The sequence below is a fragment of the Argopecten irradians genome, chromosome 4 (genome assembly GCF_041381155.1).
Source record: "Argopecten irradians isolate NY chromosome 4, Ai_NY, whole genome shotgun sequence".
Taxonomy (NCBI): Eukaryota; Metazoa; Mollusca; class Bivalvia; order Pectinida; family Pectinidae; genus Argopecten; species Argopecten irradians.
The window spans coordinates 46,223,689-46,241,866 of NC_091137.1; the positions used below are offsets into that span (position 1 = coordinate 46,223,689).

The following is an 18,178-nucleotide window of genomic DNA, read 5'->3' on the forward strand; positions in this document are numbered from 1 at the left end:
ACAGTATATTAATTTCATTTCTTTTTGCATGTTTTTGAACAGTAAAAAGGTGTCTGATATGGGTTTTCTCCATGTTTCCTTCCTTATTTTTTCTTTTGTTTATTTTTGCGTTCTAAGAATAACATTGACGCTATCTCTGTGCGTCGAATGATTATATTTTTGTTAAAATGAAATAGGAATATCCTAAAAGATGTTGTCTATCGTCCAATATTCATTCCTTGATACACGAATCATTTAACTCTAATGACTTTGTCAATTAGACTGGAAATCAATTTATCGCCACCACTACCAGACATTTCACTTATACCACAGACAGAGCTGTTGTGTCGATATAATAAGTTTTGTGTATAATTGAAATCTTTTCTTTAGCGGAGTCGCCTATGTGGCATGGTTTTATACTCAAAGATCGAATATCAGTTGTTCTGTAGTTATCAATGAAATTAAAATAGTTTCTTAAATTGAGGTGTTGAATTCCTCGAAGTACATAACGCCTGATCTATTTCATGGCGTCTGCACATGTGACACAACAAACAAATCCATACCATCATGTATACACTTTATTTATCAATTCAAATGGTTCGTATTTAATACATAAATGACGTCACATCTCTGCTCCGAGATGCTATTTATAGCACTGTTAAGAATACACAACTTACGCTAAAGTATACACTCGCATTCATACTCTCATAAACTATGGTTCATATTCTACTCACAAAGCTATGAACGTCAAAATGCAAAGTCCTTTGATCTATGTGCATATGACAAAATAATTTGATTTTGTTTCCAATAAGTATATCTCAGCTATTGCGTAACGTCGAGATTTTTTTTAAAGAAAATCATATTGTATTGGTCTTTGAAATGAAGCAGTTTGTAAATATTTAGATTATGAATTCGATATACAGCATTGTCATTGGGCAATTAAATACTGATAACTATATTTCATTATTTTTAAAAGTCAAACATAAGTGCATTAAGTTTCGTATTAGCTTAATATATATTTTGTTCTTAACGTTACATTGTAGCATATTCCTATATGGCAATAATTCTTATCTACCTTGTATACAAACAACATTAGACTGGCATGAATTATAAACCTGCTATATAATTCTTGTGGTCAGGACTCCGGTGTTGCTCAAGACATCATATCGAAATAAGTATATGAAATAAATAAATTGATGAACTATGTAACAAATGCTAACATCACATATATACTAACACAACATATCATGTGTCTTTGACCGCGATAAAATCGGAAATCAATATCATCCAGTCACAACGGACTATTACATCCGTGAAATTGTAATTCAATTGTGCATGTAGCGAATATTTTTATTGGCGTAAACCCTCACGTTAATAAAACGGTTCTTCTGAATGGCCAATACATTGGCGTAATGGTTTCGTGGAAAAAAATGAGTCCGCCCATGAAATTTGTATTTCACAAAATTGTGTATAGAAGAGGAATTTATGAATGAGCTTTTCTGTGTTTATCTCATTAACATAAAATGTTATTAAAGTTGATCTTTAAAACACTACTTGGTCTCGAAATCAAAAGTTCTGTCACTCTAACTAGATAAAAGGACTATATATCATACAATTACTACGAAAGATAAATGTTTAAAATTTACATCGAGGTTAAGCATTATTTTCATTCCAATATTTTTTTTCACTACCCTTTTCAATATTGCCAACACAGAAAACCAATAATTACAGGATATGATAGAAACCTATTATGTTTTAAAAGCGGTATGATATAACCTCTGACCTCATTCACCTGACCTCGATTGGTGCGGGTTCACAGGCTGACCTCATTTTAGATATAATTAGAATCAAACCCAGATAGTATTTCGTCGGTTACACTCCCTCATCTTACATAGAAAAATTATAATAATCACAACTTTTAATAAAGAATCCATAACAGAAGCTAAGTTTTGAATTATTTTACAAAACAGTCTATTTGCATTATTATAGAGTTGTCTGCCCTTTCGCATAGGTAGTGAGTTTACGCCATGTTCTTGTGAGCATAAGGTCATACGCTATTTTCGTTTACAACGTAGTGACGTCAAAATAGATCTCTTCGCACAAGGTCAGATAACTCTGTAATATGCAAAGACGGATAAAAATACCATTTACTTATTGAATAGTGTTATATTATGCCATCTTTGATTCTCTGGATGAAAATCAATAAATATTGGTAGAATATTATTTCGTCATTTAACAGATAAATTAAATTAGTCTAAATTCTAATATCTACCTTCCATTGTTAACTATGTAATATCTATTATATAATATTGAGATTTTTTTCTATAGTTTTGGTAGATATTATCTCTGTATGAGAGACAAATGTGTCAATATTTAAATATCACTCCCACGTAAAGCTGATTGGCGCCACCACATTCGTTACATAATTAAATCTAACACATTCTAACAGTTACACTAATAAATGAACAGTTTATAAACACAAGTAATAACGAAATCAACATACATACGATACATCGACAAGACAGACAGCCGGACAATCACATGTTGCCAAGGAACATCTACCATGAACAATAATGTCACTTCCGGGGGAAACAAACTATACTCCACGTTGACGTCATCAAATACCTAGTCATGATAAACAAATACATGCGCATCTGAGGTAAATAGCGTCCAGTATATCTAATCATGTTTATCTAGGGGGATGAAATTAGTGACATGATGTTCAACCGTAAAATCATAACTTGTAGCGGAAACTTCTACCTATTGTTGAAACCACGGCAACAGGCACAGTAACACCGTCTGTCATTGGCTACAGGCAAGCGACAAACAAAGTCTTTCATTGGTTAGACGACTGACAAACAACGTTTGTCATTGGTCAAGAGAAGTGACAACAATGTGTTTATGTCGTCATGTTCTTATCGACCTGTCACATCCATTAAAGCTGGTTCCTTTCAAGATATCTAAGTCACGTGACAAACGTGTCATTTTGTGGTCTCGTGAGATCTCGACAGTTTGTCGTTCTTAACTTGCCTTCCAAGTTACGCAGATACTTATAATTTGGTGATAATTTTATTGTCCATCGGACAGTGCCATCATGAATACTTTCCATGATTGAATTTGTCAGTTTGGGACCATTATTACATTGATGTGCGAATATGAGACATGTCCTCGTGACGTCACGCTAGCACTAAGATTACGTCACATCTCACGTCGTGTGTCTTTCATGTCACGTGACGACAACACATCGATTGGTCACAGCTGAGAGACAAATGTTTTCATTGGTTAACGATGAAATGTTGTTTAATGTATAAAATAATCTCATTGGGGCATTTGTTGACCCATACATGGTCCCTGCGGTTTTCCCGGGGAATCCTCCTTTTTTTGCACTTTCTTTGCTTTTATTCTTCTGTTTTGGAACCAAATTTTGATCTGACGTTCAGACAAGTTAATGAGCTGGGATAATTCCCACCTCCTAGATTTTGAAATATATGTAGAGTTGTTGTACTCCCTTTCGAGTTCTGCTATTTGAAACTTTGAGTATGGTCTCCGCCGTTTTCTAAGTGTAACTGTTGTGGGAGCCAGTGTCGTAGATGGTAGATGAATCTGCTGCATTTCTGAAAAATACAAAAATGACGATTTTTAAGCAATATTATCAATTAGACAGTTAGGAATGAATTGTACATTATACACCAAAGTTACTAAGAAAACATCCAGAATCGTTCGTGAAAGATTGAAAACATTTATAGACCAAAGATGAAATGATAAATAAAGGCCAAGTAAGTTATTACTGATAATTTAGTTATTATGTAATATTTGATGATAGAAACATGAAAGAGAAATCATATTTTTGATATATGCAAACAACATGTCAACATGATATTTAATATTCGTGAGCCGATGTCTTGAATAATATTCAAGGACCGCACCGGATGGAAGTTTATGTTTTCTTCTTTAACGCCAAAGCGCCATTGACCACGATCGACGAACAGGCTTCAGAATATAATTTGCGTCGACATTTGATGAAATAATGGAAAGTTGACAATAATTTTTACTCTTGTTTCTCTTCGTGCAAGTGACCAGTCATCAGCGATCCTAGACGAATGAGTTTCTGTGGGAATCATTCTCTTTATAGAATAACAGGAGCTTTCATCATTGAAAAAAAAATATCAAAGTAAAAGTATGTGTGAGGAGTATTCCCGAGGGTCGGGCGGTCTACACGAGCTGTGGGCCCTTGGGGAGGGATGGGATGATGCCAGACGAAGATCTAGACTCTGTCAACAAACGTTCCGCTACAATTCAGCTCAGTCACAGTCCAATGAACAGCTCCCTCCCCCTTTGTGACAATGTGGAACCTTCATTACTTTGATGAGAATTGGCTCAATTACAGACATCATTGAAATGTTCCTCGATCAGATTTTACTTTTTAAAATGATGCAGACATCCAATATTTTACTCCTATTTATACAATTATTTTAATTAAGCACATTTGTAGTTTGGTTTTTAATTCTTTATTTGATTGGGTTTTTAGTAAATGGATGTTTAGCCAATGTCACAGTGATGCCCTAATGTAACATTTGTATGAGATACACAAACCAAAAATATCATCGAGATTATCATACCGATATATCTAGTCCAAGGTCAAGAGTAGATTAAGATCATGAATCGGCTACAACATGTGTCTTTGATTTCGCCTATTTAATTAGCTCTATAGACAGAAGACTTCAGAAAGCCACGAATAAATCCATTTTAACGAAAATGTTATCTTCGTTCTGCTTTCGATTCCCTAGGTAGGTGTTCAAGAAGGGGCGCCGAAAGGTGCAATATCCTATTTTTTTTTTTAGAAATCAAACGTGATCTTAGATTATGCTGCAACTATTTTTAAGTTTTGGTACAAAATTTCATTGGGAATTATTTTATAGTAAAAATATTGGCAAAATAAAAACAAGTTTGTTCTGAACTTTGCCTATATATATCTTCATTTTCCTTAACGATTTCTACATTTTTAAAATGCCTCTGTCGATGGCCCCATGAATGTTACGCTATCTATCCAGTCATGAAACAATTGTTTTGGACCTGATGGGAAAATTAAAATCCAATTGTGTTTTTTACTCTTTAACACGAATTGTTTGTGTATTTCATTTAAAGAAAGGTGATAGCAAGATGCGAGAATCGATCAAACGGAAATTGTTGCATTTCTAAAACATTTAATGAAGAGGATTCGATTGAGATATTGCGTTATTCGGGCTAGTTGACCATACAAGCCTATACATATAATCTGATTTCGAACCTTATCTTAGCTATGAATTAATTTGATTGGCCAGATAGCTAGATTAGTTCCCGATATCAACACGTAAAAAAAACCTCCAAACAATCAGTTTTGACACACAAAAAACGTGACAGTATCCCTTAATAATCTGAATAAATATGCAATGAAGATTATCTCAAAGTATTTAAGTCCATCTACGTTAGAAGGACTGCAGTTATATACATGTATGTGTTGTTGACTGATCAAACAAAACCGTTACGTAGTCAAGGTTATTGTGTATTGTTTCATAAAATGTATTGTTGCTTATTGTAGCTACATGTATGATAAACAATCACAATTTAATTTGTAATTGAAAACAGACATACACACGTGCGCGTCAGAAAACGAGAATAAAATGTCAATCAATGTAATGCCTAATAATAACTAATTTAACTTTTATTTTCATTTGTTAAGGCCAATAACTAGATAGATATCTTCTGTAGCAAAATCATGATAAATTGTTGAAACTGCAAATTACGGAATACCAAAATGTCATCATCGTTATATTAGCTATGAAAATCATCGAATACACATTGAAATAAAAATATACAGTACTAGAAATTGGTAATCACTCATTTATGAACCTGTTTAGATAGTCTCGACACATTTCTAGAACAGAAGACCAGTTTTTTTTCTAAAGAAAAGGAAAAGAAAGTCCACATGAGAAGCAAGAAAAAAAGGAAAAACTAAAATTAGAAGCGGAATGCGGAGGGATCAAGAGCCGTGAAGTCTACAGTCTGTCTCGTGACCAGTGTAGACAGAAGAGATCATGAGGAATTATTGATACTTTTCTTTGTTAATATTTGATGGGTGATATTGGGTGTCCCTATACGGAAACCGGATATAGTGTGAGGTATGTAACTGCGGAACGGATTCATTCACGGGTATTCTTTCCGGATAAATTGTGACAAAACCATTGACTGTTAATTACATCACGGTATTTTGACATATTGTAGAGTCTTATTTCGTAAACATTTATGATAAACATTTCCACTTGAATATACAAGAATAATACCCACCAATATTGAAAAGAACAAGCTCGATTGGTGATTGCGTAATTCAGTTAACTTTCGTCGGGTATTTTCATAATTTTAAATTAATGCTTGTTATATTTTTAAATGTTCGCAAGTAAGCACCGATATGCTTGTTCTTAAAAAAGCATGCCCATATAACCGAAAAAAACACCGACCTATCAAGAAGATTTAATTACCTACATGTATAAATTTATTTAATGACTTTTTAGCTTAAATTTTACAACCAAAATGTTTACCGATGAATCATGCATCGATAAATCTATAGGTGGCACTAATTAATTAATTGGAATTCACATTAATTAATTTTTATCGTTAATTGCTCTATAAAAAGTATGTGTGCAATAGGTACACATAATCACTCAACCGTATATATTAGGACATCCATGTGTACATCTAAGCGACTACCGCCAAATTAACATACATTAAAAACTTAAATTTGGAAACAATAATATACAATCAATCTGCTTTCATACAAGATTCTCTAGAATAACACGTTGGCTGATTGTGTATCCGTTAACAATGACCCGTTCGTCCAAAACGAAAGTGATACATTCTAGACTAAGTCCGCAATTTGATTCAGTTTTAAGATTACTGTCTATTTCTCGTTTTTTATCAAACAACTATATGCCTGCAAGGTGCGTTTTACGGGACTTTGAATAAAAATAAATCCAGATACTCTTATTGATTAGAGATATTTTTTTACCTGGCAACTTGTGTGGTCTCGCCATTCATCAAGATACCGCGAGATACCATGAGAGTACATTTTTTTCTATGTTTAGCAATGTAGCAATAAAATATTTAGCAATCTGATGCGCTGTCAGCCGTATACAAAATGTACGTATTTAGTACAGCTCTTTGGGTATACAGTAATATGCTTATACAGCCGGAATTACCAGCGAAAACAGATATTCTGTAAATGAACAATTACATACAATATATATTTTAGCGATGGCCATATTTTAGCATCATGTATTTCCGCAAAAAATTATTGTGCTACATGTCGTTATATCATGACAATTATTACGAACATGTGAATTATTTGCGCTTTTTCATTGCGCCAAAATAAATCAATTTGTACCAGATGAAAAATAAGTAAAAAAAAAAACAAACAAAAAAACACCCGATATTAACGTATCTTGTACTGGAGTATATGCACGGTCATTATTCAGAGGTTTGTCATTCTAAAGAGGTGATTTCAGATTAGATAAATCTTACATTAATACTGTTTATGTGGCCTTAAAAATTAATCAATAATTTGTTATTCTGAACAGGTTAATACAATTTATTTAGCATAAGCTTACCCTTTAATTGTAAAACGCTTACAATTCCTCTTACCTATCCCTGTCTGTCACACAATAAACATGAGTTTCTATTGTTTAATACTTATCATGTTCATGTGATGTAAGTTCTTAACCCTCCTTATGATAGTACGATTGTACATCGTATGAGGGGGAGGGGGCGTGTAGTCAAATTTAACGGTTAAAGAAACATAACCCACGCACAATAAAAGACATCCGTAGGCGATGTTCTAAGTTCTCAGCAGGCGGAGGCTAGACTGGTCACCAGACCCTAAGTTGTTGAGAAGACTTTACTAGATTATCTCCCCCTAATTTGAAACTTAGAATCAGTCATATATAGTAGAGACACAAATAATCAAGCCAAACTTAAGTGATTTGTTTTTTTCAATATTCTAGAGACTGGTGGCCAGTCTAGGCGGATAGAAACTAGCTAAGTTCAACAACACTGATAACTAAAAAAAATGTTTTCCGATCCCGAAATGTGTGTATTTACTGTATCATCATAGGAATAAAATACTGTTTAAACTAACTAAAGCAATGCTTCTTTTTTAGTGAAAATGTCTTAACTATAATTTATGATAATATAAATGAAGGCCTCTGTCACATTCTTTTCACATACCTGCACCTTCTTACATCCTATCTTTACCCTTCCCTTATCCACACTTTCACAAAATATACTATTTTAATGTTAATGTCATCTTGTATAATTTTGTAAGTGTTACCTAATATTGTATGGAAAGGGCTTAATGTAAGTTGGAAAAACTTGTGCCCAATCCTCTTGTACATATTTGATACAATAAAATATGTTTAAACTAAACTAACGAAAATATTACATCGATATCATCAACTTTGTAGCAATTTACTTGATTCTTTGGGTTTTTTTTTTTTTTTTTTTCGTTGTTTATTGATTAATTTATTTATTTGGAAAGCTAAAATTGGTAGGTATTTGTGAAATTATAATGACTTTTTAAATTCAGCAATTTTTCACAATTATAAACGCACTTTATAAAGCTAATAACACAGAAACTTTCAAACATTACAAACATTCAGAGCATACATACAATTTAAATCGGTATAGCTCTTGTAATATATGTTCAGTTCGTGAAGTTCATGTGTAAATTCCATTATTTGTGGAAAAAGAATAATCAGATGAATAGCAGATTACTATTTAAAAGGGAATCAGTTGGAACTCTATCAAAATCTAAACATAGTTAATATTTTGCCTAAACGATGTAAATTTGCTCAAGCCCCTAGTTCGATTAAGAAACATATTATTTTTTCTTGAAATAAGTACTATTCTGAACAGGATTCTATTATTTTTTTGTTAAATTTTATAATACAATGAAATATACGACCACACACACACTTTCATCCATAATTATTATACCTACACACATTTATGCATGAGCAATCGCCATATTTTATCATTTTAGATGGACAAATAGTTTCCTCTCGTCTTTAGGACTGAGGGGTGTCTAACTGGCTTCTTTGGTAGCGACATACACATGAAGTAATTAGCAATGGTCAGTGAGGTAGCCGGACTTAACCAGTGTTACTGTCCTTTAATGTGACTCAGGACGAGCAGGGATCGTCCCGCTCAAATTGATTTTATCATTTTGTTCTCGACTATACTATCCTATATATCAGTCTACGATTGTTATGAATAGACTAAATTGAAAGGTGTTAAGACGCCAAACGAATTCTTAAGATAAAGCAAGTTTACATTTCCTATAAAAATAGACATACAATTGATTCCACTTTTACGGATGACCATAAAATCACTTCTACTTTTCTCGTCATTGAATAAGGAATAGGCTGATACGCTAGCTAATTTCACGGCGAGGTTGATCACAGATGAGAAACGAAACGTGAACTGTCGTAAAATGAGGCCCATAAATTCTTAGGGCTCTCTCAGAACATTAACTTAGCATGCTGTTAAATTATAAGATCAAATTCTGACAAATCAGTGACGAACTTTCTAAGTCTGTTTAGTGCGTGTTTATATTCTTCTACGTAAATCTGAGATATTCTGTTTCTTTCATTTCATTCAAGATCTATCTCTAAATCAAACGAATTTTCTGTACCATGGAGATAGTCTTCGATATGACGTGAAATTAGCCCTTTCAGCTGTGGTCTCGCGCAGATCACCCAGGTGACGAATAACCGCGAGATTTTACGAGCGCAGCAAGGAACAGCACACCCATGTGATGAAAGAAAACGAGATCGGTGGACGGCCATTGAAGTACACTGAACAAACAACATAAAATCTTCTGATTCATCGCAGACGGACCAAGCTTGGTTATGTTTGTAAAATTGGATGAAAATAAAAGGAAACATGTTATTGCTACAAAGTTTAATGCCCCCTCAAATCTTTGTTTTCCTTTCGATATCAACTTGAATGTTTATATTCCGTACGAAGTAATAAATAATCGAGAATTATTCAGATTTTTTCAGTATTTTATACACGAAGATCTCGACCCGTAAAATCATCAAATGATTTTGAGTATTTATTATACATGAAGAAAAATATAATTTAGTTTGAGTTATGCAGGCACACATTTATTTATTTGGACATATTACGTATGCTTTTCTTTGTAAATATTTGAGCAAAACATTATTTGAAAGGAGATTGAACCTTAAATGTTTACATTTTCAAAAAGGAAAAATCGCATAAACTTACTTGACATTGACAAAGAAACGCGCGTTTAACATATAAAAAATCAAAGAACAATGCATTTAAATCAAATTTTGAAAAATAAAAGATGAGTTTATAAGACAGGCGTATAAATGAAATTAAATCAGTATCAAGTATGTAAGCTGTAATTTATATTTATATATCTACTTTATTTTTTCTCTTTGTTAAAAGCATACAATATGCACTTATACAACTCAAAGTGTCATTATAATCGAGAAAATACCCCGAAATTCACTAGCTTATGAGGTCAAAATACCATATGACAATTCATTATCGAATTGATCATTTCCGCAATTTATGAATAAGTAATACACTATTTCTATATATGGTATGTTTTAGCGTATAACACGTGTTTTAGTGATGGTTATCTGCCGATAAGAAGACATATCGCCACCAGATGTCGCACTAGATAACTGCTTGACACAAAACGACATGCGTAAATATTAATAGTTAATATTCTATAACTTTGAAGAGCCAAACAAAACTATCAAATATTGACATCAATTACTTTCTTTCTGTTTTGATTTATTTTGTTTGTCATGTTTTTTAAGTTTCGAATGGATTTTAATCAATATAGTCACGAAAGAACCTTGTCTTATGTCTTTTAAGTCTTTTGACCCCATCTATTATTTTTTTTCTTTTTTTTTTTCTTTTATTTTTTTTTAATTTCGATTTCAATCCCTGTAGGAACGAAAGCTCCCTGACTCATGTCTTAAAGTTTTTTAACCCCGCACATACCTTATATGGATGTGTTATGATACTAAAAAGATATGCTGACGTGACCTTGTAGCTTAGTTTGCATTTTTACGTTTCGAATCCTTGAGGTGACATCACGTGTTTTTTCTGGAGTTATCTGAAAGATCTTTATGCAGATATATGATGAATATTGATCATTAATTCCTCTGAGGTTAAACGCAAAGTTTATCAACCCGTATACGCAGTAAACAAAATAACAGATTTTAGAAAATACAAAAAAACATTTCGCTATGTTGTATTATCAATATTGGAAAAAATTAACGATAACAATTCCACTGTAGAATATGTTTTGCTATTGCATCAGGTGAATGCACTTCAATTTGATGCGCATGTATAATGGTCGAAACATTCAATTGTTTTACGTTGATGTGGCGATATCTGAGCAAAAAGTACAAAAGTGAAAACATTATACATGTATGTAAGCCAAGTTAAAGTGTATACTTAATTATGCAATTGTTAGCTTTTTGGCTAATTGATTTTCTTACTTTATACACAATTGCATTTTTAAATCGAAGTTTTTCTCTGTTTTGATGTGGTGTGTGTGTGTTTTGAAAGACTGTTATGTGATACTATGATCTTGTCGTGTTTCCTTAAACTCTATTAGTGAAATATGTGTCAATTTTATAGTGCTACCTCACTGAAGCATCAACTTAATATACCCAACAGCACATATGAAACTAACAACGAACAAACCAGTCGTCCCACTCCCTTTATGCTGAACATTTCTGAGTAGGCGTATAATTTCCATAGACCATGATGCACCTCGGCCAGTAAGCATAACCCATGCGCTTCCTAATGATTTGTGTTTATTGTATATAAGTAAAGATCAAGGTTTAAGTCATTTCTATGTTTTAACTATCATATGTATAATTTAATATGTGATAAGTAGCCTACCTCTCTATCTTTATTACAATCGCTATCATATTGCGGTCAAGGTTTCGAGAGTAACCTCGTTACGATTGATTGACACACGTGACCTTTCTGTTCATTGAGGTAAAGCAATGATGATTATTGGGTATATGAATAAAAACGCGACGGAACGTTGAACTGATCACACCCATGAGGGCGTGCGGAAATCAATTTAATAACGGTAGGTTTTTTTTTTATCTTCGACTGGTCAACTTGAGGCTAGCCATAAACTGATATATCAGATATATATCTAAATGTCGGCTCGGATGGCCGTGTTCCGGATTTTCATTCATTTCTATATCTCTTACTACCACTGCTTATTTGTTACTACTAGATATCTCTCTCACGGGATCTGTACCACCCTTACCCAGTTATCCCACCCCTATTTTCATCCAAAACAATGTCTCTAGTTTTACTTTTCTGTTTCTTTCTATCCACCCCTTTAGTATCTTTGTGTTGTTCATCAACTAGTTTATTATATTGACAATTGACGAATCCTTTCTAATCTATCTACCTGTCGCACTTGCCGCTTTGTAAATAAACGCGTTCCGATCGATACGAAACTGTTGTTCTAGCTCTATCAAACTGTCATAAAGTAAAGCTAATTTTATTTCATTAGCCACCTTAACTATTATCAGTAGTTTGTTTGCGGCTGTTGGTATTTTAGCGTGAGATTGATTTCAGATCAAATAACCTCCAGGTTCGGTGGGATGCAACACTTTCTTAACCCCAAACTATCGTCTTACCCCAGATAAGCGACATGATGTCGTAAAATGGCGATATAAAGGATTGGACTTGCTAAACTGGTGACGTTAACTAGTCATAACGATGGTTCGAGCCCTTAGATGTCTCACGTGTACATGTCAGGGCCCGGAATCGTACGTAACTAATCAAAGGGCAGCAGGTCAATAACAGATATGGATGACTTATTTAGAAAATTGAAGTTTCTTGATTACTTCTTTGCGTGAAATTTGTTATTAAAATACCATTGGTACAGAGATATTTTAATACATATTTAAAAAAATATAAGTTTATGTTATTATCTCGCGTTTTATAATGAAGACGACATATTAATATTGTTTATTTTTAAATTTCACTTCCTGGTAGACAATGTTTTCGGCAAGGTATATCAATTTTAGCAGCCCAGTGTTAAATGTGTCCACTTTAATGCCATTAAACACTTAACCACATTTGTGTCATAGTGTGTCTGTTTAAATTCTTGCTCTTGTCAAGTGATGCGTGAAACATGTTGCTAGTTTATTTGTAAATGAAAACTGAGGGGATATTGACTGATAGCAAGGATATATTTTCATGAACAAACACGCTCATTTGTGAAGTTTGTAAATTCATGAGTTAAGAAAACTTAATAAAACAATTTTATGAAATACGTTGTATGTTTTTAAAGAGACAATGCATTGATTTCAGCTATATGTTTTATTTATTTAAATGTTTACGTTGTTTGTTTGTGTTTGTAAATGTTTACTAATTAAGAATGAAAAAAACCGGCATCAACCACATATAATATTTCGTCAATCAAAGGATACATTTAATTAAATCTAAACTAATTACGAAACAGTTTAGAGTGAAATATTCGGGTACAATATCCAATTTACAAAAGGGTCTGAAAAAAACCCCGAATGACTCATAAAGGGAGATAACAATACTTCTAATTAAAGGGAAATACAACTGTTTTCTGCACGAATTAAATTAAGATGAAATATGAGATAAGTTGTTACGGTAATGACTTCAGTCACGAATTATACAAATCGTTTGTACTTCCTTTAATATGCCATCAAATCTTGCCATCTCCTTGTGAATTGATGTAATATATATACATTTGAAAATCTCATTTTTCTTAAATGTTTATTTTACACATTATGTGAAATTTGAATATTCAGATGCTCAATAGTTGTGAAATGATACGGAACACGGACTACTGACAATATCATCTTTCCATTCGTGGTTTGCTTTATAAATAAAGTATCGACTTTTAACACAGTTTCTCATTATTCTATCGTAATCTGATAATAAACCTTGATCACAAAAACCAATTAAATGTGACTTTCACATTTTTTTTTTATCTGTGTGTGAGAACTTCTCAATCCATTCATCGAGGGTTTCTTTGTATATTGACAATTTGTACATTTATCATATTTTTCTTATTTATCAAACCTGTCGGAAATATAATGTTTCACAACCTTTGAATTTATTGCTTCAATTAAAAAGACAATTTAAAACGGACAAAGTTGCCTCGGAGGAGTTACAGCAGACTAACTTTTACTTTTTTTTTTATTTATTTCACCCTTATTGTGTTTGATTTGTCACTGGTTTAAAATGATTTATGCTTTTTAGATTTGACTTTAATTCATCAGAAAAGCAATATAGTTCACATTATTATAATTTTACAGATATACGATAATGATTTTACGAAACTAACCGCCGTCTTCTCTCGATGTTTTTTTTTCAGATTATTTGACCCTTTTAATTTTATCTCATGCATAAATATATTTACATTCAAAGCTATCAAATTTTGAGGGCATTGTATCTTTGCAATCTAGTTTAATATATACTGAGTGAAATAATTCTTTATTACGATTCTGTGTCTCCATTCATGAGTGCGAAAATACGGCTTTGTTGACGGTGCATAGCTTTACATGTACAATACCATATATGTTCTATGACCACCATGAGAGATCGCGTTGCAAACCAAAACCAAATAAAACGAAATAATTTACACACATAATTCAGCATTCGTCACATCCTGCACATTGTAATGTTTACAAACTATTTTATGACAAAATGTCAATCTGATTCGCCCGAACGCTTGTCCTAGCTTGCTGCACCTGCAAGCTTGTAACAACTATCGACAACATCGGCTTATCTCTTGATTTGTTGCTACCGTGCAAAGCGTGTCATTGGGCCAGCATCTGTCACGGACAAACGTACAATTTTGAGGTAAAAGTTTATGGGTGTCCCGCATGTTCACTGTCAGATCGGAGTTTTGATTCTATCATTTTTCAACATCATTCATGAAAGCATGAAAGAGGTCTATCAAATTAAAGTACACATAGTGAATATATCTCATCTCATCAACGTGCTTGGCCATTTTTAAAACTAGAAAGTACACTTAGACTGGAGTTTCATTTCAAGAACCTATGATGCGCAGAACAAATTATGTGTTTTGATCAAATAAAGGAAATTGATCTCAGCATCGAAATCAATGATCTTTTCGAAAGGAAAGTAAAAGTGATATTAAAATTTTTATAACTGAACCCCTTGGGAGCCTCATACCTCTTTGTCATGTGACACGAGGACCACACCGACGAGTCATTAGTTTAGTAGTGTTAGGCCTGTGATCGTCGTGACGACTTTATAACATCTTCACGTGGGTTAACTCGACAAGAGAAAACAACTCAATAGGCGAACTCGATTTGCTCTCGGAATATCTCCCTGGTCATAGGCGAAAGAGCTTTCAGAATCAGAATTGAAGTGCTACAAATCGAGTGGGCGGAAGTTATATTCTACAAACAGAAGAGAGCAAATCGAGTTAAACTAATACTATATAATGTTACAACTAGGATTGGCGATTTCATTTATTGTTTTTTAAAATATTCTTTCCTACTTCAAATTTCTTATAACAGCATGAAGTACCATTTTAAAACATATTTTTAAAAAAAGATGTATACAAAGGGCGATATCGCATTTAACACTGATTTCTACGACATGTAATTGTTTTTATTCGTCATTAATTCATTTTTTCTCCCTTTCATGCACATTTGCGCTCATCGAGATTTATAAGACAGTTCTACGAGACGAAAACAATCAGTAACCAATAAATTTGACTGAAAATATTGCAATCATAATTTGAATGATAGTAATTTATATACCAGTATCATTTTTTTTAATATAATGTAATTTTATTTTGATAGTCTAGTCTTGGCATTATTCGTCTGTGGTTTTTACAAATAAATTCTTGCTTTTAACAAAGTCGCTATAATACGTCTTCAAGACGTCAACTTCCTTGCATTAAGATAGCGTGCGTGTCACCGACTTTGTTTAACCACAATTACGGATTCAATGCATTTAAAGCTGGAGTCAGTCATTTCCTTTATTAAATTACAATATTTCAAATTCGGGATCATCCCCGTGAGAACTTTCCAATGTGATGTCATAAATGACATTTATAATGATTAATTTGTCATAAGATACCAAGCTCGTTCCGGTCACGTGATTCAGGTGCGAATATTACCCGGTATCTGTTTTTGACTGTCACCGTCTGGCGCGTTCGATAAAGAAACACGAATACCTAAAAGTTATGGAAACTTAATGATAGTTGTAGACTTATCGGGTCGGAACAATGCATTTATCTATTGATTATGTTAAAACACGAGAATATCGGAATCATCCTTGATTACATTCATCAGCACGCGCCTGTCTGTCACGTGATTGTGGAATGCTGGGTAAGCAAGGGAGATAATTAACTCGATGCATTTCAGCGCCTTTACAAAAATGAAACATTAAAATCCATTATCGCTAAAACAATAATCTAGTGTTGATTTCTCATGTGTGGCAGAAAACGTTTAATGGTAAAACCATAAGGAATGTAGACTGAGTGAAGACTTTTGTATATATATGGGTCTTCAACAAGTTCACACGCGATACAGTAGATGCAAATCTTGAATCACAAATAGAGGAAGAAAAACGGTCAGACTTTTTTTGTTGTTATCAAATCATGTACATATCAAGTTCTATAAAATAATAAAATTACCATCATTGTGTTAATTAGAATTTCAACGGATTTAACACTTATTATCAAATACTGATGCGATTTACGAGATATTCTTTATTTCAAAATCTTGAAAACGTTTTATCACGATGTTACTTTAACTTTGAAATCATTCTCATCTGCATTTATTGTATTAACAAAGCAAATATATATATATTATTATAAAAATACACCCACAAATTATGTGAGGAAATATAGAAGGTTAATGATATTAACTAATTCATTTTTATTACTGTCAGAAAACATATATTGTACTAAAAGTCTTATATGTTGTTAAATAGATAAAAAAAAGAATTCATTTCAAAATAATTTAAAGAGGCTTGACAGTTAGATTGGTAGAAATAAATAAAAGTGAGAAAATCTAGAGATTTTAGGAACGCTGAGAATAATTTTAACCCCAAAGGCCAAGACTTATCCTTCAAATCTGACAACTGTTTTAGCATATAAGCTGTAAAATGCAACACCCTTTGCATTTACGGATCATGAATTGTATGTAAAAGAAATCCATGATAGGAGTAATACTATGCAAATGTATGTGAATGTATATAATATGTATATAGCTGTTAATTTCAACACCTAAGTGTTTATCCTGATCGTATTATTTATTCATAACGTTATAAATGTAGATTTTCGGCCCTTAGCCATCAAGGTAAATTACACACACTGTTATGTGATAAATTTATAGGCCAGACCGTTACGTTTTGTTCGCGGAAGTAGTATTCGTAGTGTAATTTACGAAACAGAGCCGGAGGCTGAAATGTATGCAAATATTGCCACCCAAGCAAACGCGACAATTTATTCCAAGATTCCAGCTATAAATTACAAATAATTCTAGAGAGGCACTATCGCTATTATAATGTACAAAACAGAAACGGCGTCTTAATGACTCCGATCCGGAATATGCTAATTAGCTACCACCCATGCTGTTATGTGAAGAAACAATACGCTGATTTAGCTATCACTGATGATTTACCATCCGGATATTTTTCACCGATACCCATTTTGAAATTATTTGTAACTTTATATAGATACCGTGCAACAAGACAATGGAGAGTGAATTGCATTTATCTTGAAGCCGCATTCTAACCAAGCAGGCTCCAGACTGACGAGGAATAAATGAAAAATTATACAGAAACTGGACAAGATTTATGAATTAGAATAAATCACATTCTAATTAAAAATCGTCAACGGAATGAGACTTCAGAAAACTGTGAAAATGTATCCGTCTGTTGTTATACCCAGTTTGAACTATTGGTCATACAGGTAGCAACCTTTCCGACAATAGAGTATAGAACTTCACGCCCGCACCGGAATGCTTGTCACCGAGTCCGTGTATTTATTTAGAATGTGCCCAATAGATCAAGCACTGCCACACAAACTGGTTGGTGTTTATTACTTAACAAAAGACCGGCGTAA

At 33.1% G+C, this 18,178-nt stretch overlaps 1 protein-coding gene across 1 annotated transcript in view; it reads right to left on the minus strand.

Annotated features, from left to right (window-relative positions):
* Positions 1-543: 543 nt before the first annotated feature.
* LOC138321836 (homeobox protein Hox-D9-like) overlaps positions 544-18,178 on the minus strand; it is a 57,267-nt gene continuing 39,632 nt past the window's right edge. The window contains exon 2 of the mRNA XM_069265828.1: positions 544-3,593. Within this exon, the coding sequence (XP_069121929.1) occupies positions 3,298-3,593 (296 nt within the window). The 3' untranslated portion in view covers positions 544-3,297. The remainder of the gene's footprint in view (positions 3,594-18,178) is intronic.